Here is a 20,444-nt window from a genome sequence, read left to right on the forward strand (position 1 = left end):
CTGGATGGCAAACCCATAAGGTTGTTTTGAAGCTTGTTTTGCTTCTTTGGCGAGACTCTTCCATTGTGTTACCATTACGTCCACATTGATATTGAATTCCGTCTGATGGCGGTCAGTGACAAATTAATTACCCCGTAGTCTGACTGCTGACAGGCAAGCTAGCTTGTTAATGTCCATGGGTATCCCTATAATATCTCATAACCAGACTCGTCAGATCAAGGCAATTCCCTAGGAAATCAAGCTGTGGCCCCGTCATGCCATCTGACTTTGAATCAAGCAAGTAATTGGCGTTTTCTTTGTCGCTTGTGGGGAAATGGCGAAATGCCTCACACTGTAGCCAACATTTATTGTCCTTAATGCCGAAGTTCTGAAACCGCCATTCATCTGCCAACCTAGCTATTTCCTGTCTTGGCCTTCCTGGCAGTTTCACCTGGTTGTCACTGGCCCCGTTTGTATCCGTCTCTGTTCTCATCCCCGTCGATCGGTCGTGATCTTGTAGAACTCTGGTGCATACTCCAGGAGCCAGGTCTTCTCGATCTTGGTGACATCCCTGATGAATATCTTGCTGCCAGTTTCCATCGCTTCGTGGAAGATGACCCAGTCTGCCTTGCGGTTGAACATGAGTGAAGTGGGATGCGCGTGAAGAACCATATTACCCTCCACGTTGCGAAACGTCCCGTCTGGCTGCATCCTTGCTGCATGGGCAAAATAGCCCGATGTAAGACAACGGCGGATCTGTTCTGCCTTTTTGGCGTTGTCTTCTGGTGATGCTTGGCCGGTGAGGGTTTCATCGACATTAATACTGAATCGTTCAAGATACCGTTTGAGTTGTGCTCGAATGCTGACCGCTCGACTCATCGACTTGTAGTTGAGGTTGTTGTCATGACAGAACTTTGCTTCTTTCCGACCCTTGGTGACAAAAGCTTGGTAGGCGTTGAGCAGTGTCAAATGGTCGCCCTCCTCGACAGCAAACTTTCTGCGTGATGTTTCCATCTTCTTTCTTTCGCCCTCATGGGAGAACCATACACTGCCTCCAAGGCTTGTCATAGCCGCAATAGTTAGCATCTCGCTCAAGCATCCAAATGATGGTGCTGCTAGAAGCGTTTTTGCCATCATCGGCTCAACAGCCAACTCAGCCATCCTAGAACCCATAGGTCGAGTAAGCTTGGCATATTCATCCAGGGCTCCAAGGGCGTATAGTAACTCGAGAGCCTTTGCCATGAGTTCAGACGGTGGTGGAGAGAGAAAATCGAACCGCACAATGTTGTCTATACCCAAAGCTTTAAGCTGGAGAACAACAGGTGCCAGATTCGATCGCTGCAGCTCAGGAATATTGGCATGTTTTAGTGATTGATAGCTCTGCTCGGTATATAATCGAAAGCATTTCCCAGGTTTTGTTCGACCAGCTCGTCCGGCACGTTGAGATGCAGCCGCCTTGGAAACGGGTGTGGCAGTGAGGGACTCTATGCCTGTCCTTGGATCGTATGCCCTTAATTTCACGAAGCCACTATCAACCACGAAAACAATTCCATCGATGGTGACTGAAGCTTCTGCGATATTCGTTGAAAATACGACCTTTCGAGTGCCCTCGGATGGCTTGTCAAACACATACATCTGCTGTTCTGTTGACAAGCCCGCATATAGTGGCAGTGGCATCAATGGGCCGTATTTGGAATTGAGGTCCATCATCCGCTCACTGACTGCTTGTATTGCATTGTCAATCTCCTCGCGACCAGTCAGGAAGACTAGGATGTCCCCTTCACCCTCTTGGGTATGTATGTCGAAAACGACATCGATAGCCTTCTCAACGTAGTTTTCTGCTGGTGACTCCAGATATAGTATATCTATGGGATATGTCCTTCCCTCGAGACTCACGATGGCACCAACCTCGTCTTTCTTCTCTTTATCGCTGTTCTTGCTATTGTTTTGATCATCGCTGCTTGATGTAAAGAAGTCCAAAAATTCCTTGGCTTGTAGGGTAGCACTGCTGATGATGATACGCAACTCAGGTCGCTTCCGGTGAATCTTTTTGAGAAGGCCTAGTAAGACGTCGGTACTGATAGATCTCTCATGTGCCTCATCTACCATGACGACTGAGTATCGCGTCAACAGCGGGTCAACGAGAGCCTCCCTGATAAGGAGACCGTCTGTGAGAAACTTTATCTTGGTTGAGGCCGAGGTCACATCTTCAAAGCGTATTGAGTATCCAACCTCTTTGCCTAGTTCACAGCCAACTTCCTCTGCAACACGTACTGCTACCGTGGTTGCCGCGACACGACGAGGCTGGTGGATGTCAGTAACTTTGTGGATATGGATATAGCTTCGTACTAACCTGAGTGACACCGATGATTTTTCCATCTGAACACCAGCCTGCTTGTTCCAGGAATTGTGGGATCTGCGTTGTTTTTCCAGAGCCTGTTTGGCCTATGACAATAGTGACAGGGTGTTTCTCAATAACATATAAAAGGCTTTCGCGGTGTTGTGCGATAGGAAGTAATGCTGCTGGTTTGTGAAGAGCTGGAATAAAGGAGGCATCCAGGTCTAAGTCGGTCATCTTGATACAATCAGATTGCTTTGTACGACCCTGAAGCCGAGAAAGGTATGGGAGGTTCAAACGCGCGTATAGGTCTTCACTATAACCTCATGAAAGTCACTTTGTTTACATACAATCAATGTTATGCGAAGCACTGAGGTTTCTCAGTTAAGCTTCTGTGCATTGAAGCTACCCTAGAGTTGACATGAGCTATGTCGCAAGATTGTGGTAACCAATCACAGAAGTGAATCGTATGAGGGTGCATTGTGGCGAGTGGGTCAACGTCATCAGCTTCGTGTAGGCTAATTGACCCCTCGCGCCTCACTCGACATTAGTATCACGAGCAAGGCCAGGCTGAAGCGAAATCCCCAATTTCCCTCGACATTGCCATATTTCAGCCAACCTCAATCAAATTTCGTCTATATAATCGTGGCATTTTGAGCTCCAACTCAAGTCGTACCAAAGAGAAGTGCGATCACGATGTCAGCCCCTGGAGAAACGGTACAGTACTCCTGTCAAGAGCCGTCTTAGTACAGCTGCGATCAGAGGACGAGCGCTAACATCCCTTTCGATGAAGAACAAGGCCACCACCGAGAGTGGCCCTGAGTCGCCTACTACTGCCCGACCTCTTGATCTCGACGATGACGATGTTCAGGAATCGGGCGTTCTAGGAGGTGACGATGGCAACACCACAACTGCTGCTGTGACAAACACCTCCCAGCCCAAGAGTCCTGCCCAGGTCCAGGCCCCGACTTCAACAAACGAGGCAGCGCCTCCTAAGCCTCCCCGTCCTGTCTCCGAAACCCAACAGAACGAGGCCATACTTAAGGAAGCTTTCCCTAGTGTAGAGTTAAGTGTCATCAAGGCTGTGCTGAGAGCTAGCGGTGGTCGCGTTGAGCCTGCGTTTAACGCTCTGCTGGGTTTGTTCCACATAACCATACCCCGAAGGCACAGTAGACTAACATACGCATAGAGTTGACTGACCCAGATGCTGCCCAAAACGAACCCACCGATGTCCCACCTCCTCAGCCCCCCAGACCCCAGAACCGATCTCAGATGTCGCAAATGGAGGCAGATGAACTATATGCACGCCAGCTCGCGGAACACTATGACAATGTCGGTGACTACGAGAACCGAACTGCCAACCGTGGAGCCAACGATGGACGGCAAAGACAAGGACAACAAGGACAACAAGGCCCGGAATGGGGCGACGATCGCGAGCACAGCTTCCTCGACGACGACCTCCCTGTCATTCGCGAAAACCTTCGAAAGGGGTTCTTTGAGACACAAGAGAAGGTCAACGGATGGATCACAAACCTGAAGAAGAAGATTGAAGAGAATTTCGATGAAAGCGAGGAGCAGACACAAAGTCAAGGACAGCCTTTCCGTCGTCCTGGAGAGTCTAGCCGCCGGAGCGGTGATTATGATCGATATGACGCGGACCCTCAAGTGCTCAGCGATGACTTCGCTGGCATGAAGTTCTCATCTGATGGAAGTGAGTATCGCGTACACAATGAGCCAAAGCAAATATTGACGATTTTAGCTCCCATGAACCGGCCTATGGCTAACACTGGCATGTACAAGCCTCCGCCCCCATCAACTTCACCCAAGCCTAGCAACGGCCGACGAGTTGGCTTCAAGGAGGAAACAGAAGAGATCAACATGTACGATTCATCACCACGAGTGCCACCCAAGGATGCGGCCCCTAGCAGCGGTACGAGAGGAAGCAAGTGGCAACCTATGTCCGCCGTTGAACCAAGCCCCATCGTAGAGAACGACCCATTCAGCTTGGGAGATAGTGAAGATGAGAGGGAGACACATCAGAAGCCCAAGGATGATAAGACTGATGATAGCGAGCGCCTGAAGAAGGCGACTGCTGAAGCCATGGCTGACAGCCTAGCCGAGTCAAAAGAGACAGACGCAAAGATAAATTAGATATATGGTGTGGAATGACTATACGATCGCCATGCGGTCCCGGAGGGGGGTCGATAGTGTGTTAAGACATAACTGAGAACCAAAAACAGCCGCACTGAAGAGGTTGTTGTTGCATCAGCTATATCGATAACATGGGTAGTCAGACCCTGGGTATAACCCTGCGTCGTAGTTTTCAATAAGTAGCATAGTAAAGCCTTTCGATATTTCACCACAATAACTTGTCCTTATGTACTGCGTGTTATATACAGTCGCAATTATCCGGGGTGGGGCGTAACCGGGAGAAGTTCATCTTGTATAGACTTGGCGTAAAGGAGTTACTTGGCCCGCAGAGGGAAACAAGGCTCACGATGTTTCTGCCTGACTGGCCTTTGCTGGTTGTGATGATATGGCACAAATTGAGCTTGAAAGATTCCATTACTCAGAAACTAAGAAAGCAGAGGCACACACCGAGTCGTGCAAGTGATCACGACAGAACCGAATGGGAAACAATGATGTAATTACAAGAGCAGGAAGTTCATCTCGAAAGGGCTGAAGTTGGACACCAACCGCAGGGTTTAGTTTAAGAGATGGGCCCAGATCCTCTTTGGCCTCCTTGTTCATGACGTTTCTCCTCGGGTTTACCGATAGAAACACAGCAGGTCATTGGGTTTGGCGATAAGTTGAGCGGCGCTGCGCGTTGGCCGCGCGGAGAAACACCAAAGAGGCTCCGTTGCGATGCATCCACAATATATAGCTAAATGGAGATACAGTAGTATCGCCCCCCCGGAGTTGCAAGCCGGACCTGTCGCTCAAGCACGGGGTCAGATACGGGATGACTATTGGATGCGCAAGCCGTGCAGCCACCGGATGAGATTAGCGGATGCTTGTTACTGGGTCCTGTGGATGCTAAAGATGTATCTTTGCAGTAGTGTCAGATGTATGCGATTCTGTTAAGGACCTAGCTCAAAGGATAGAGACGCCAACTCGAGCCTCTTAATTGCCCCGCCATTGTTCGCGACGTCGTGGGATTATGGAGGTCACAGTGAGAGAACCGTGATTAAGTCGTCTAAAGAAAGAGGAGAAGGAGGAGGGGAAAAGGGGGGACAATGCAAGAGCACGAGGCCAATTATTGCTTCAATTTATATGTCAATTGGTATGATCTAAGTATATTATTCATGAGCTCGACCTATCATTGGCTGTCTCCACTTCTTTTCGACTACCATTCGCGGTTGACCGTCTCGTTAGTAGATGGGAAAGAGCCACTGGGCTGAGTTTGAGAGCGTCAAAGTGGACGTCCACCGCACTTAGGTACCTTTACCTAACGTTACCTGCTAAAAAAAGGCCCCTAGTTACCTGTCCAGAGGGGCGCCTGAGGTTTTTGACTTCCTGTCATGACCTCTTGTCATACTAATTAAGAGAAAAAAAACCGAGCACCATTATTTCGTTTGTGTTCTTTTTTAGACTCTTAAGTATCTACAAAGGCACTTACCTAGTATTGTACTGCTGCGAAATTCTGTTTGACCAAAAAAAAAAAAAAAAAAAGAGATCGTTGCTGTTGCCGTTTTCGACAACGCCTCCAGATCCACGTCACGTCAACTCAACTCGACTCGACTCAACACAATCTTAGCCAGACTCATCTCTTCTCAATTTAAGTAACTCAAACTCGGCCAATTTCGCCTCGACTCGACAAAGGTCTTAACAGGTCTGGACTCTTTACTCGGCGTATTTCGGTCAAGAGGAGACTGTTTCATATTTTGTTCTCATATTGTCGGTCTGTGCTTTATATTGCATTGTTTGACTGCTTGAGAACAAGTGCCTCGGCTTTTTTGGTGAGTGATGATCTCCAACATCCAATCGAATCATACCTGTCAATTCCTTCAAATCTACACTGGATCCCTACTTGAGTATACCTGCATGTATTTGGATGTCATACGTCAAGTCAAGAACGAATTATTTGAAACCCTTCATTTTTCCCTGGCTAGCCATGCAAATCTCACGCCCTTTGCCTTTGACTGGACTGGAGTCAAGAGCATAGATGCTGGTTATGCTACCCCCCCACGTGCCCTCCAGGAGTCGATCTCGCAGGTTGTCTGTGAAGGAACCGGGCTGTCGGTGACGGGTCGAGCGAGACCCTGAGAAACCGGGCGTTTATCGTCTGACTCTTTATATCACGAGCTTGTGTCGGAGAGGAAAAGACAAGCGGAATAACTTGGAAGAAAGTGGTTGTGGTTGTTGTGAAGAAGAGGATACACGCATCCACAGGGCCTCAACTCACACTTGAACACTACTCCACCCGGCTTCAATCAAACCTGGCTCTACGACTCGGACTCAGCTGTTCTCGCCATGACTTGACCTCCAGGTTTACTGATCTCTATGGAGCATTTCTGAGACCCATTCCTTGCTTTACTTTCCTTCGCTTTTCCCTGGTCATGTCTCCGCTGCTGGACCCTATAACGCTATCTACCTATCCCCTCCCCCAACACTCGCTGCTGCACACACGTACAAAAGACACACAAAGATACCACGCAGACACTGTAACTGACACTGAGACTCGCATATCTTCAGCCACACATACACGCTCATCATCTCCCCTCCAAACAGGGAACCGGCAGTAACCACCTTTCTTACTTACTCGTTCCTTGCCTGCTCTTCTTTAAGTCGCCAGTAGCCCCCGAGGGCGCACACGCCGCAACATGTAAGTTATATACGTCCTTGACCTTGTTCTATCTTTGGAGTTTGCTCAGCCCACAGTGGTTCAGTAACTCCTCGAGAATCCACTCTTAGCTGGAAGCTCGTCACAGAATAATGGACTACTCTCTGGTCATAGCATACACCCCGAGTACACAACTTTGCTCACGCTCTCTTCTAGGAAGTTTGGCAAGCAGATCCAGAAACGTCAGCTCGAGGTGCCCGAATATGCTGCCAGCTTTGTCAACTACAAGGCCCTGAAAAAGGTATGCCCTTGCCATTTCCGCCCCGGCAACCTTTCCCTTCCCGCCACCGAGAAACCCCCGTCTCCCGTCTGCCGTCTCCGCTGTCATCTCCCATAGCGCCTGGTCCACTACATCATTTTCCCTATTCCAGTTGCGTTGCTCGGTCTGGATTACACTGTTCAGCCCGGTCTGCTAAAATTATTTCGTTCATCTTCGTGCCTTACCCTTACCCTACTTGCCGTTCTAGCCCCAACTTCTCCGACTCTCTGCCCTGCTTTAGTCACTGATGCCGATCTCATCACGGCAGGAAGTATCACGTTGTGTGTAACAGTGGCTGATGAGAAGCAATTCCCTGTTTATCCATTCTTTCTACTGTTTTCAAGCACGTTTCCTCGATCGCTTCCAACATCTGATGTGGCAATTACTTGGCTCAACTTCCACTAACACACTGATGTATAGCTCATCAAGAAGCTGTCTGCGACCCCTACCCTAACCTCACAAAACGATGTTCTCCGCTCAGCCACCCCCGTGGACTCCCAGGCCGCTCTTCAAGCCAACAAGGCGACCTTCTTCTTCCAACTGGTAAGTCCGTCTGTTGATACGCTTCCGCCATGAACATCCCGGTATGGCTGCTAAACGATAAACAGGAACGAGAACTCGACAAGGTCAATGCATTTTACATGCAGAAAGAGGCCGAGGTTCGTGACACATCCGCTTCAAAGCCCTCCCGTCATCGGTATCACTATCTTACAGACAGCAGCTCAAAATTCGCCTCAAGACACTCCTAGACAAGAAGAAGGTGTTGCAGTCCCGTCAAGGCATCTCCAGGCGCTCTGCTAAATTCACAACCCTCGAGGAAGGCTTCCAACAGTTTGCTACAGACTTGAACAAGCTGCAGCAGTTTGTTGAGATCAATGGTACCGCCTTTTCTAAGATCTTGAAGAAGTGGGATAAGACCTCGAAATCCAAGACTAAGGAGCTATACCTATCAAGGGCTGTCGAGGTTCAACCTTTCTTCAATGCAACAGTCATAAGCGAACTGTCTGACCAAGCCACTACGAGTTTACAGGAACTCGGTGCTTGGTCAGACGGCATCCAGGTCAATTTCCAGTCTGGGCATGTCGTAACATCGCAGCACTTCGTTGGTACTGATGAGGGAGACGCCGATACATTGCTTCTCGACACTGTCATCACAGGAAATCTTGAATCGTTGAAGGATCTTCTCCTACGGATGCGCTCTGCAAACGAGGCTGTCGATGGTGATAGCTCGTTGATGGAGAGGATCACACGCACCTTCTTGGCAGCTATATCCGAAGCTCCGCAAGAGTCTCTACGAGTCCTTCTTGACACAGGTCTCGTTGATCTCCACTCTTACGATGACATCAACGAAAGGAATTGCTTGCACCAGGCCGCCATCTATGGGAAGCACTATGTTTTGGAATGGGGGTTGTCTGTCAATGTCGTTGTGGATAGGACGGATGTCTATGGTCGAGTCCCTCTGCATTATGCTAGCCTTCACGGGAGGTTGGAGATGCTGAAGGTCCTTCTTGATGGTAAGTTGAGAGATGATATCACCCATGAAATTACTTGGGCTGACAACTGTTTAGCAAACCAACGCACGATCGATCTTACAGACCACGATAACTTCACCCCCTTGATCCATTCTATCATCCACGGTCATCTCAATTGTATCGAACTTCTCCTTGCTAGATCCGCACGCATTGACCCGGTTTCTGACGCTGATCACGTACCACTCAACCTCGCTTGCGAACATGGCTCTGTCGCTGTTGTCGAAATGCTCCTGAAGCACGGGGCCAATATCTTGCCTGATGCCGAAGGCCTATATCCCCAGCATCTTGTAGCAAGGGCAGGCCAAACATCGGAGCTCCTTCTTCTTCTCAAAGAATTTGGCGCTGATTTGGACCAAATTGACAAGTTGTATGGATGGACGCCCTTGGTCCATTCTGCAAGCGAAGGAAACGTCGACTGTCTTCAAGCACTTCTCAAGGTCGGAGTTGACACCAATATTGTGGATGAGAAGGATCTTCCTGCAATGTATTACGCTGCCTGGGAGGGACATCTTGCATGTATGAAACTGCTAACCCCTTTCAACACACGCCCACGAGCCAGCCCCTTTATGGTGCAGCCTGCCTTGGGCCCTATGGATTCAAGTACTGCACCACTGCCCATGTCACTTGATCCTGATGCGATCCCCGAGCTCGAGCTTCCTCCCCCGATTATACCATTACGCAGATATGGTCACAATTTCCTCGACACCAAGACTGTCGTCCAAATCTCGTTCGGGGATGTGGATGAGCAACCTCTTGTTTTCTTCCAAGACGGCAAGTATCCTGCCGCTCGTCTCACCATTTCTTCCAAAGTTTCGGATCTCATACCCAAGAACATTATCTTGCCTTTCCAAGAAGACACCCGCATTGTTTCCTTCCAAGTCGACAACTTGGAAACTTTCAGCCTGGATATCGACGTGTTCCCTACCTATGGTGCAAAGGTTATCGCCAAGACAGTTGCTCTATCGAGTATTTTCAAGGGACTGCAGGGCACTTCTGTGTGCTGCCTGCCTCTATTCGACCCCCGTCTTCGTGCTATTGGCCAAATAAGCTTCACGGTGCAGGTTATCAAGCCGTTCCAGGGTAAGCCCTTGGAGATTACCGACTTCGAGACATACTGGAAAGCTACTAGTCAATTCAACCAACCGACGAGCGCTATTGTCACAGGCTCGAGCCTTTCTGGCGACTATGTGCGACTCTTTGTTCAATACACAAGTGATGGCGTTCCCGTACTTTGGCCTCGATGGACCATAACCTGCGCTGGTCTTGATATTCCTGTCTGTCGATTGACACTGGAACAATTCGGTTCCATGACCATCAGGAGCAACAGTCGGACAGATTTGCCCAGTTTGATAAACAAATCATCTGAGAGCATCGCCGAGGTATACCACATTCTGGCTACTGCTGGCGTGACGCTTCAAGAAGCCCTTGCACTTCTCAACCCCGGCATGCACGTCAACCTTCAGGTCCTGTATCCTACATCGGAAGAAGAAAAAGTATTTTCTCTTGGGCCTGCGTTGGATGCCAACATTTTTGTTGATTCAATCCTCAATATTGTATTTGAACATGCCCGAACACAACGCGCGCAGTCTCCTGATATTGTGCGGTCGATCGTCTTCAGCAGCTACAGCCCTCGATTGTGCACAGCATTGAATTGGAAACAGCCGAACTTCCCTGTCTTCTTGTGCAACGATCTGGGCCGAGAGGAGAACTCAGGAGGTAACGACATGGCGTTGAGCAGCGGAAGGCGAAGCGCCTCGATCAAGGAGGTCGTGCGAATTGCTCAGAGCAACAACTTTATGGGATTGATATGTTATTCCCCATTATTGGTATGCTTGAACTCGCTAATATTATTAATCTGTTCACGAGCCAAGGCTGACCAACAACAGGAAATGGTACCGGCCCTTGTGGATGCTATCAAGTCTCATGGACTGGCATTGGTGACGGACAAATCGTCAGACTCACCCAACGCAAGCCCTATGACAGATCCTTTCCCGCGACCACCCAAGGGTGTTGACGGAGTTTTGAAGAGCCACGGCATTCTGCGTTTCAACGATTCGATAGACATGTAGATGGGGTTATAATGAGACATGCCCATGTAACGACTGCGATGGCCTGGTTTGGACATAGAGAAGAGAAAAGGAAGCAAAGTAAACCACAAAAATGATAGAATTGCCACAGTAACTGTATGTGCAATTTAAAGCGAGTTAATAAGTAGAGGATCGTTAAGCGCCCTTGTAATCATACTTGAGCGTCGCCAGCTCCTTCTCGGGGTCAACACTGCCCATGACCATCTTTGAAATCAAAATAATCGCATAGACCACCAATGGCAAGTACCCCATTCCGGGCCACACGGCATCGCTTTTTGTTCTGCCTATTACCCAAGCCATCAAAATCAAAACAACACCTAGACCTATATTGAGGAAAGGCAGGTAAGTTTCAAGCGGCGACCGCGTCTCAACATAGCTGAATGAGCTCCTGCGCTGTCGTGGTCGGCCACGAGGAACATAAGGCACATCGTCTACCTCGTCCTCATCGTCTTCGTCAAAGACACCGGAAGAGTCTCTTGTTGACAGCGATGGTGGGCGTGTGGGTCGCGGAGTTTTGGGCCGTGCCCAGTTATCAAGGAAAGGAATTCCTGAAGATGCGGGCGGTTGGTGGTGTAGTAAGTATGCCGTTGAGAACAGAGATGTTAGGCTGAGAAGAGCCAGCATTGCTGTAGGGGGGTTTATGAGAGCTGGAAGGTAGGGGATGGTGGCGAGTAGGGGAATGGCCAGGAGGAAGCGACGGAACTGAACATCACGGGCAGCATTCTCGGCGGCCAGTTGATTGATGAAGTCTTCTTGCTCTGGAAATTATGTTAGCTTTGATCGAAGTATGCTGTGCTCACGACACTTTACCTTGTTCATCAAGAGCTTCTGGCTGTGAATCTGTAGAGTCCTCCTCTGGATAGTGAAATGTACGCCTCAAACGGGCGGTAGTACCGTGCTGATTTGGCATCACGATGATTATTAGAGTGAGAAGTATCTTGTAGAATACAAAGATACAGATAATGGAAGAATGACACAACTACTGTCGAAAAAAGAACACTATTTGTGGCATAAGACGTCGTCGTCACAAGGACACAATGTTCACGGGTTTGAAGTGAGGCTCAGCGTCATAACGCCACAAGAGATAAGCTGGGCCCTTGCCCCACCTTCTCTTTCGAGAACATCGAGTGTCGGCGACCGGCAGTAAAATTTGGCCGATACCAATCCAATTGAATTGAGCCTCAGCTGATCGACCACCATTAGGATTGATTGATTCGATCACGAGAAATCTACAGCGAAATCAACATGTCGCAACAACTAGCGCTTCCTCGGCTTGTCCGTAGGAAACTTGCGGCTGTCCTAAAAACCAGGACCGTCACATTGAGACCTGGTCAAAAAAGATGGTTAACTCCCGCGCCCAAGCCCGGTGATGGGCCCATGATGTCGAGGAGGGCGGACAGAGAACTCCCAGGTACGAACAATTAATGTGTAAATAAGCAAAGGATTTGCGCTAATTTTCTATAGATATCTCTGATGTGACATTCCGCTGGCGCCGCACATTCCCCGTCTTCCTCCTCATTGTGGCCGCTTCCTCTGTCGCCATCTTCAACTACCAAAAGATGTCATCACCCGTCATCTCATCGACTCTCTACGCCCTGCGAACCAATTCCGAGGCCCGAGCTCTTCTCGGAGACGAGATCTACTTCAGACATCAGATCCCTTGGATCCATGGCGAGATGAACCAGTTGCACGGCCGCATCGATATCTGGTTCTCTGTGCGCGGCACAAAGGGCGAGGGCGTTATGCGCTTTGCCAGCAACCGACCTACCAGCAAGGGATTCTTCTCGACCACAGAATGGAGTCTCACTATGCAGGACGGAACGAGGCTGGATCTTTTGGACAGCGGCGATCCTTTCAGGGCGCTTGTTGGTGGTGGAGGGGATGACCTGCCTCCGCTAGAGGAAGATGCTGCTACAAGAGGATTCCGAAAGCAAGTGGAATACAAGTGAGGTATAGTGGGATACCCATGGCGAACATGGGAGGAAGGCATTATTGTAAAAATGAATTTGATAACCCTGGGTACTCCGGTTGTAGTCGAATCTGTACAGTAGTAGATGGTGTGTGTGTATAATACAAAAAGCCCGCTTATGATCCCCCCCCTTTTGTCATACGTAGTACAAAACGTCTCATACATTCCATGGTTCAATCATTGATCTCTTAGCTGTGCCTCTTCTCTCTTGCTCTTCAGTTGGAGATGCTTCTCCCGTGCCGCCTGGAGTTTCGCCTCGTGATCAGGGTGTCGCTCTATAAGGGTCTTGAGAGCAGCCTCACGATGAGGCTGGGGAGGAGCCTTTCGCTTCTTGGAGTCCTGGATACGGACGACGCGGCCCTTGGGACCAGCAATGGGTCCACCAACCAATACAATTCCCAATTCGTTGTCCACCATCATGACCTTGAGGTTCTGTACCGTTACGAACTCGTTACCCATGCGACCAGGCATCTTCTTGCCGGGCATGACTCGACTACCACTGCCTTGCGAAGGACCTGTTGTACCGATTGTTCGGTGGTTCTTGGAGTTACCATGGGAAGCTTCCTGACCGGAGAAGCCGTGGCGCTTCATACCACCAGCGAAACCCATACCCCGCGATCGGCCCTTAACGTCGACATACTGGCCCTTCTTGAACCAATCGGGCAGAATCTGAACACCGACGGGCAGCAGACCATCCTTGTCTCGGACCTTGAACTCGGCGAGCTCAGCCTTGGGTGCAATGCCCTTGGCCTCGTAGTAACCCAGCAATGGGCTGGTAACGTTTCGACCGTCACGCGCACCCTGACCAATCTGCACAGCCCAGTAACCGTTCTTCTCTCGAGTCTTGTTGGCGATAACCTGGACCTGATCGAGCTGCAGAACAGTGCAAGGCACACGAGTCTTTCCAACAAACATACTCGTCATGCCTTTCTTAACACCGAGAACTCCAGATCGTAGAGGCGTAGTGTTCTCTCTTCGCTTAAGAGCAGCAGCGGGACCGCTGGTGAGGGCAGGAAGGCCAGAAGAAGGCTGGTTGAATCGCTTGTGCTTGTTACGAGGAGGAGCCGTGGTCCATCCGTTCTTTACACCTCGAGTGGCTGTGAGCGGGAGGAGGAGAGGGCGGGCGGCGACGGCGCATGGCCGGGGAAGGGCCAGACGAATTGGCAGTCGGGGAGGCATTTTGTTTGCTGTCGGCGAGATCGACAAGTGTCGAGAAGGGAATTGATGCCGTCGTGGGTTGGGGTATTAAGGTGGCCGATCGGATGGCGTTGGATCGGTTGATAGTGGTGAAAGATTTTGGGCCAAGTCGAGATACTGGATAGCTTTTGCAAGGTCCGGAGAATTCCCGGCTAGCACGATTGAGCACAATAATGCCATGAATGAGAACGACTGGTGCAAGTCACAGTGATTTAATAAAATTTGATCATATTATTCTTTTGAAGAAGACATTGATAATTGGTTTACATTAATGATCTTCTTTATGTATTCTCAATTTTAATCTTGATGGTTTGCAACTCAAGTGTCTGCTTCATCGCTACATTCCAGGCCCTCTACCTCCGATCCCACTTCCCATCTGATTCACATTCGTACCCTTAAGTTTATGATCACCCGGGTTAGCAGCAGCCTCGTAGATAATGTTGGCAGGCGCTCTTCCGAGTTGTGTCCATTCTCCTTTGAAGCCGATGTAAGAAATGCGGGTGACATCTTCGTCGCCATCACCAAAATTGTCAGCAAAGAAAAGTACTAGCTGCTGCACCTTGCCGAATAGCGCTCGCTTTACAGGAATCTCTTGTAGGTCGCTTGTTTGCGATAGTTCGAGAGTTTGCACAGGGTCTGATTCCTCAGCGGCGGCAAAGTCGAGGTCATCACGGTTGATGAAGAGATGCAGGGTCTTGGGCGCAGAGGCGGAGGGGGATGTGCGGATGAGGATTGAGTGAAGCTTGATCTGGGCAGTGAAACTGGTATAAGTCAGTAAGATATACAGTATAACATTAAGAACCTACACTTACGGTACTGTCATGAGAAGTTGCTCATCGACATCACTCGCCAGCTCAGGCTCAGTGCTCAGTCTTTCCTGCCAGGTCTTTTTGACGATTTGTTGCCCAACATCGCGAGTGGCTTCGTTAAGAGTCACGATGTGATCAAAGTTGATTTGACTGTAGAGTGAAAACTGCACGGCGGGGGTGATGTCGTCTGAGTGATCATGTTCATGATGGTCGTGACTATGGCCGTGGCCGGAGTGTTCGTCGTGGCAGTGAGACATGATTTGTAGCTGTGGTTTATTGTAAACGTGTACTTCTCGAAAAATGTCAAGGTTTATAGACTTGATAATTCGGCTTCAAGTTGGGGGTGAAAGTTGAGTTGATGTAACTTGTAAGTCAAGTGAACTCATCCAATAGCGAGTACAATGACGTTTTTTAGCACTGGGTCCTTCCTACCACAGCGATTGGGTCCATATCATGAACAAACATCAAACAGCGCGTCTCACAGCACTTTTCTTTGCGTGAAAACAAAGTAAACGAGCTATTGTATTATGAGTGAGGGACGAAGTTTGTTTTTGGCTTTGAAAATTACATAGAACCACAGCTACAAAAGGCAAAGTCGGACATTTCAAAATCATATTTAACAATTGTGCTATGTTTTCCAGTATTACGATTATATGATAGCAACTAGAGATTTGATATATAACGGCAATGAGTTTAGTCCAAACCCCAATAATGAATGGGCTGTTTGCGTTGGTCTATCTAAATCCGCTCTTCCTCTTAGGCTTTTTGGCCTTCTTCCTATCCCCAAAAATACCTGATACCGGCTGGCTCATGGCAATTGCAGGCCCAAACATGCCTTGGCTCTGAGATGAGCTGGGCATTCTCTGCTGGCTCGACATAAACTGCGCAGGCGTTGGTGGAGCTGGCATAGGCGGCAGCTCTGCAGGATCTTCTCTTTGGGGACGCATTTGAGAAGATCGTGGTGGTGCACCGAGTCCTCCTGTCCTGATTTGCGACGACTTCTTGGCTTTGGGTGTGGATTCACCGCCTTGTCGCATAGTTGGCGGCAGTCTGTACTTTTCTGCGTGTGCCTTTCGCTTGTTTTCGATCCTCTGCAGTCGTAACCTTGCATCCTCAAACTTTCTATCGCTGGCAATAGCAACGCTAGAAATGTAGTCATCTGTGGTGACACCACGCTCGGTTGGCCAGCGTGACAAAACACTTGACTGTTTGGCAGTTTCCATCTTGTCCAACTGTAACGAGGGCGCGAGAAGCTGCAATCGCCTGATTGCTGCATCGCTGGTGATATTCGATGTCGTGCTGGGAGGCGAAGAAGGGATATCACCATCCAATGTTTGGGATGACCTGATCCGTATCGCACTCGATGTAGGCTGTGGTCGCTCGTCCCCCCCTTGGCTTGCTGTCCCTAGAAGAGGCATATCTTGAACCATGACACCAGCTGTTGCTAGAAACATGTCCTTGGCCAAATCTGCTACCCAACCTCTCCTCATTTCCTCTTCTTTTTCAGATAACCTCCCTTCTATAGGGTCAAGCCAGAGATCGACATACGTTTGGTTGAGATGTGACAAACTGACAAGTTCTCGGATCCACTCCTCCGAAGTTTGTCTTCCTAGCTGTGTTACCACTGTTTGCCCATCATCGCCCAAGAACAAGTCCAGTATGTCCGGGAGCTCTGCTTTGTTGTAACTGGAAAGATCCATGGACCCCGTTTGGCTGCCAATCTCTTTCCAAGTCTTCAGAGAGAGCCGTCCTTCCGCCGTGCCCTCTGCAATGTTCTCCTGAATAGCATAAAGAAGGGCCGGGGGAATGTCGTGCACGCTCTCGGAGATAGCAATAAGAGTTCGCTGGAGATGTTGGCACATGAAATCCAGTTTGAGGTGTACAGGCCCCAAGACTACAGATGCCCCATTCTTCATGGTGTCTGTTTCGTTGGATCTACTGTGACGCTTTACGACCTCATTGATATTGTCAGTCATGCCATCTGGAAGTACAAACGCGTTGCCCATATGTCGAAGAAATTGCTTGCGTTTTTTCCTCCATCGCTGTGCTTGGTCTGTCTTGGACCGCACTAGACGTCCAGTGGGTAGCGTAATTTGCATTTTGCGGTCCTTGACCGAAACACAAATACAATATTGTACACCCAGATCCTTGCTCAAGATGCTCCCTTGGTAGAACTGAACTCCTCCACGATAATAATCAGCCCCTGGACCAGATGAGGGCTTTCCATCTTGACTGAGCTTGGCTGGGCGGATCTCTAGTGACTGTATATCCCCTTGAACAGCATTGCCCTCATTAGGTAGACTTAAAACATCGCGATGCCAGTATGGAAGGCCATTTTGCTTTGAATGCCCAAACCAATATGTTTCAAGTTGTCTGTGGGTCGGAGAAAAGACAAACACCATAACGGCCTGTTGTTTGCCTTCGGTAGTGAGGCAGGTCGTCATACGCAGCGCCTCCCTGTCCAGCAGTCGGGGGCAAGAAATCAAGATGGTCGGTTTTTTCGATGGTGAATCCTCTTCTCTTCTCGTCGCAAACAAGTCAATCCAGTAAAGGGTCCGCATAGTCAAGACGAAGATGTGATTTTGGTTCGCGGGGCTGATTCTGATATCAAGAATAGCGTCAGGTTTGGACTTTGGACGAGCTAAAAGTGATAGCTGTGGTAGAGCTATGTGCGATTCAAGATCGATCACTTCGTACTTTTCTCTGTTCCATATCAACAAATGACTTGACCGCTTTGCCGACTCTTCAAACTCGTCGGCATTCTGCGATTCATCCTCCCAGAAACTGTCCACTTCGGTAGCACCGACAAAAAGGATCCCGTGTTTTTCTGCTTTATGCTCTGTCATGGAGGGAATTTTGTCCAACAGCCCATCTGAAATATGTCCGAACTTACAAGACGATAGTTGTGTTCTTGGCCTGCCTCCTAGGGTGTCCCATATGGACCAATATCCGCACTCGTCGATGATGGCTATCTGAGGTGATTGACCTTTTGAATTCGGATTGAAAGCAACATCCATCTGCGCATTACCACCGGTCATCTTATGTGAGATGGTCATGATTGGGTTGGGATCAATTCGTGATAGTCGAGGATGCTGAATGTTGGGGTCGGCGGTTGATGACTGGGCCACTGGGATTTTGTGATACTCCGGGTTAAGGATAGTGGTCGAGGTCTGCTTCTGAACAACGAGCCAGCGGATGGCATCGTATCGCGACATGCTGGTTGCAAATTTGACTTGAGAAATCGGCAGGCCATCACTGGCCCAAATGGCCTCTTCCTCGGGATCATCGGGGTCAATCACAGAGGGCTGAAGTGTCGTGTGCTTGTCAGCACCCCATTGCCACTTTGATTGATCAACTCGGGACAGTCTTAGTAGTTCTCCCGATTCTCCTGTAGCAGCTGCGAGCATCGGTGATCCTGCAACTCTCCACTGATCAGACACATTCGTCATCTGGCCGATGGAAAGCAGGGGTCGATCGCTGATTTCCCCCTCGACCCTAGAGTAGCGGTTCATGTTCTCTTCCAGTAACGTAGAGACGGCTGAATTGCCCATGAAGGCTTCGGGATGAGCCTGAAGAAGCCACCGTTTCTGAATTCTCCGTTCCTGCCAAAGATTGGAAGAGACTTCTGGAGATGGAGACTTTGAAGGCGGATACAGCTGTGCTGAAGACCCAATGACTTTAAAGTGCGGTGCTGAAAAGACTTGGTTAATATTTTGAATGGGCGTAAGTGGTTGTTCTGAAAACTCACCTTCAGCTGTAATGCGACTGGTATGAAAAGTACCAACTTGAGTTGTTGCCTTTTCTGGAGGTAAATAAGTAAGACTTCCTACGTGACCGTGAATCAGGTCCGTGAGTCGTCTTGTCTCAGCCATTTGGTCCGAGTATCGATTTCCAATGTGTTAAAAATTTGGTCGATATTCCTTTCTTCATCGCGAGATGGACTGGTATAGGCGCAAGAGATTCTCGAGCGGGAGTTTATTGTATTTGGAGCACTAAAAAGGCATCCTAATTCACATATGCAAGCGGGAGAAAAGTGACGGGAGCGCAGGCAGAAAAACATAAATATGACAGCGATAGCGGTGAGTAAAAGTGAATTCTGGGAAGAGAGTCTGTTCTGCATTACGCGATGCGATATGAATTGAAGCTTTCGACGGCCCCACGTGGCGGTGCCATGGTTTGCGCCACATTTTGGTAGTCGACCGAGCAACGGAATTTCACTATGTAAATGTAACCAAACACATGCATTAGATTAATGCCCAATTCGCATAACCAAGACTACACTCTTTTTACGACAAACGAATCTCCCCAAACTGTTTATCGTTATTCGAATCACTCACAATGGCTACCGACTTCCGTTCCTCCTTTTCAGCCAGTATGCGACAGAGCATGCCACCTGTCGGCCCCTCTGTCGCAAACCAGTTACCCAATATCAACTTTGGGTTTGATGACCTCCGCGATCGCATGACAAAGTTTACGGCCCGGTTCGATGCCTTCATAGAAGAGGGCCGTAAGCGGGTACTGGATGAGCGAAACCAGTTTCGCATGAATGTTGCTGAGCTTCAAGGTATAACCCTCTAACTTTCCAACAGCGTATCGAATATCTGCTAACCGTTGCACAGAGGATCAACGTATGAAAAAGCGAGATATCGAAATCGTTCAGACCAAGACCGCAACGCACCAGCAGACAATCGAGAAGGAAGAAGCCGAGACCCGCGAGATGGAGAGCGCCATCAACTCCCTCGCCTCTCAGCGCGACAACCATCTCTCCACCCGCGATAGCCTCAAGGCGGAAATTGCCCAGACGCAAGCCGAGATCGATGCCCGACTTGCAGCTCAGCGCGAGTACGCCCAGCATCAACAGTCTCAATCGCGCTTCAATGTACCCGAGCTGGACTTTTGGATCACCAACCTATGTCTTAAGATCGAGGGCGCCGGCCATGACGACCGGCTCAAATTTGTGTATACGCACGTCGACGAGAAGGACTGGGAGCGTGAAGCTTGGTTTGAACTAGTGACAAGCTCGCGCGACTACGATGTGAAGCACTGTCGACCCAAGATTGAGAGAGAAAAGGTTGAACGGGTTCTTGATAAGCTCAATGAAACGAGGGAGTTGGTGGTTTTACTCAAGGGAATGAGGGAGTTGTTTGTGGAGGCGATGAAGTCTTGAAGAACTGGACGATTGAATTATGCTGTTATGACCGTTTATGTGCGAGAATGCTTTATAATGACGACAATTATACCCAAATCTGAAATTATTTTACATATCATTTGTTATTTACTTGGCGATGAAGAATATATCATAGGTCTGCAGAATTGCCAATCTATACACAGCAATGAATGAAGAGTCGATACAATGAAAGATATCGTTAAAATCCATCCTATTGCCTTATCTAGGAATGTGTATACTTTCATCTAAAGTGTTTTCTTTTAT

At 49.0% G+C, this 20,444-nt stretch overlaps 9 protein-coding genes across 9 annotated transcripts; 4 read left to right on the forward strand and 5 right to left on the reverse strand.

Moving 5' to 3' along the window:
- Positions 1-153: 153 nt before the first annotated feature.
- EDB82DRAFT_65243 (P-loop containing nucleoside triphosphate hydrolase protein) lies at positions 154-2,680 on the reverse strand. The gene is made up of 2 exons (XM_025729894.2): positions 2,333-2,680; positions 154-2,283 (listed from the first exon to the last, which is right to left on the reverse strand). The coding sequence occupies exons 1-2, from the start codon at positions 2,552-2,554 to the stop codon at positions 469-471; spliced, it is 2,037 nt and encodes a 678-aa protein (XP_025589074.1). The 5' UTR covers positions 2,555-2,680; the 3' UTR covers positions 154-468.
- Positions 2,681-2,857: 177 nt separating this feature from the next.
- Positions 2,858-4,587, forward strand: EDB82DRAFT_65258 (uncharacterized protein). Its single transcript, XM_025729893.2, has 4 exons — positions 2,858-3,034; positions 3,111-3,453; positions 3,507-4,028; positions 4,077-4,587. Exons 1-4 carry the CDS (start codon positions 3,014-3,016, stop codon positions 4,466-4,468), a joined length of 1,278 nt encoding a protein of 425 aa, XP_025589073.2. The 5' UTR covers positions 2,858-3,013; the 3' UTR covers positions 4,469-4,587.
- Positions 4,588-6,876: 2,289 nt separating this feature from the next.
- Positions 6,877-11,097, forward strand: EDB82DRAFT_551427 (uncharacterized protein; the record flags this gene model as incomplete). Its single annotated transcript, XM_065609573.1, has 8 exons — positions 6,877-6,981; positions 7,106-7,142; positions 7,232-7,401; positions 7,840-7,962; positions 8,028-8,078; positions 8,141-8,933; positions 8,988-10,777; positions 10,838-11,097. The coding sequence occupies 8 exons, from the start codon at positions 6,877-6,879 to the stop codon at positions 11,018-11,020; spliced, it is 3,252 nt and encodes a 1,083-aa protein (XP_065465701.1). The 3' UTR covers positions 11,021-11,097.
- Positions 11,098-11,173: 76 nt separating this feature from the next.
- On the reverse strand, positions 11,174-11,948 carry EDB82DRAFT_471725 (uncharacterized protein; the record flags this gene model as incomplete). Its single annotated transcript, XM_025729891.1, has 2 exons — positions 11,174-11,796; positions 11,849-11,948. 2 exons carry the CDS (start codon positions 11,946-11,948, stop codon positions 11,174-11,176), a joined length of 723 nt encoding a protein of 240 aa, XP_025589071.1.
- A 221-nt stretch (positions 11,949-12,169) lies between these two features.
- On the forward strand, positions 12,170-13,043 carry EDB82DRAFT_488551 (cytochrome oxidase complex assembly protein 1-domain-containing protein). Its single transcript, XM_025729890.2, has 2 exons — positions 12,170-12,449; positions 12,503-13,043. The coding sequence occupies exons 1-2, from the start codon at positions 12,284-12,286 to the stop codon at positions 12,985-12,987; spliced, it is 651 nt and encodes a 216-aa protein (XP_025589070.1). The 5' UTR covers positions 12,170-12,283; the 3' UTR covers positions 12,988-13,043.
- On the reverse strand, positions 13,044-14,382 carry EDB82DRAFT_488553 (mitochondrial 54S ribosomal protein uL3m). The gene has a single exon (XM_025729889.2). It carries the CDS (start codon positions 14,184-14,186, stop codon positions 13,185-13,187), a length of 1,002 nt encoding a protein of 333 aa, XP_025589069.1. The 5' UTR covers positions 14,187-14,382; the 3' UTR covers positions 13,044-13,184.
- A 159-nt stretch (positions 14,383-14,541) lies between these two features.
- Positions 14,542-15,270, reverse strand: EDB82DRAFT_471728 (PITH domain-containing protein; the record flags this gene model as incomplete). The annotated part of the gene is made up of 2 exons (XM_025729888.1): positions 14,542-14,965; positions 15,017-15,270. The coding sequence occupies 2 exons, from the start codon at positions 15,268-15,270 to the stop codon at positions 14,542-14,544; spliced, it is 678 nt and encodes a 225-aa protein (XP_025589068.1).
- Positions 15,271-15,473: 203 nt separating this feature from the next.
- Positions 15,474-19,086, reverse strand: EDB82DRAFT_65381 (RNA polymerase I-specific transcription initiation factor RRN6-like protein). The gene is made up of 2 exons (XM_025729886.2): positions 18,762-19,086; positions 15,474-18,704 (listed from the first exon to the last, which is right to left on the reverse strand). Exons 1-2 carry the CDS (start codon positions 18,883-18,885, stop codon positions 15,748-15,750), a joined length of 3,081 nt encoding a protein of 1,026 aa, XP_025589067.1. The 5' UTR covers positions 18,886-19,086; the 3' UTR covers positions 15,474-15,747.
- Positions 19,087-19,136: 50 nt separating this feature from the next.
- EDB82DRAFT_488559 (putative kinetochore protein SPC25) lies at positions 19,137-20,431 on the forward strand. Its single transcript, XM_025729885.2, has 2 exons — positions 19,137-19,577; positions 19,633-20,431. Exons 1-2 carry the CDS (start codon positions 19,352-19,354, stop codon positions 20,178-20,180), a joined length of 774 nt encoding a protein of 257 aa, XP_025589066.1. The 5' UTR covers positions 19,137-19,351; the 3' UTR covers positions 20,181-20,431.
- The last annotated feature ends 13 nt before the right edge of the window (positions 20,432-20,444 follow it).

The sequence above is a fragment of the Fusarium venenatum genome (assembly GCF_020744135.1).
Source record: "Fusarium venenatum strain MPI-CAGE-CH-0201 chromosome Unknown EDB82scaffold_1, whole genome shotgun sequence".
Lineage (NCBI taxonomy): Eukaryota > Fungi > Ascomycota > Sordariomycetes > Hypocreales > Nectriaceae > Fusarium > Fusarium venenatum.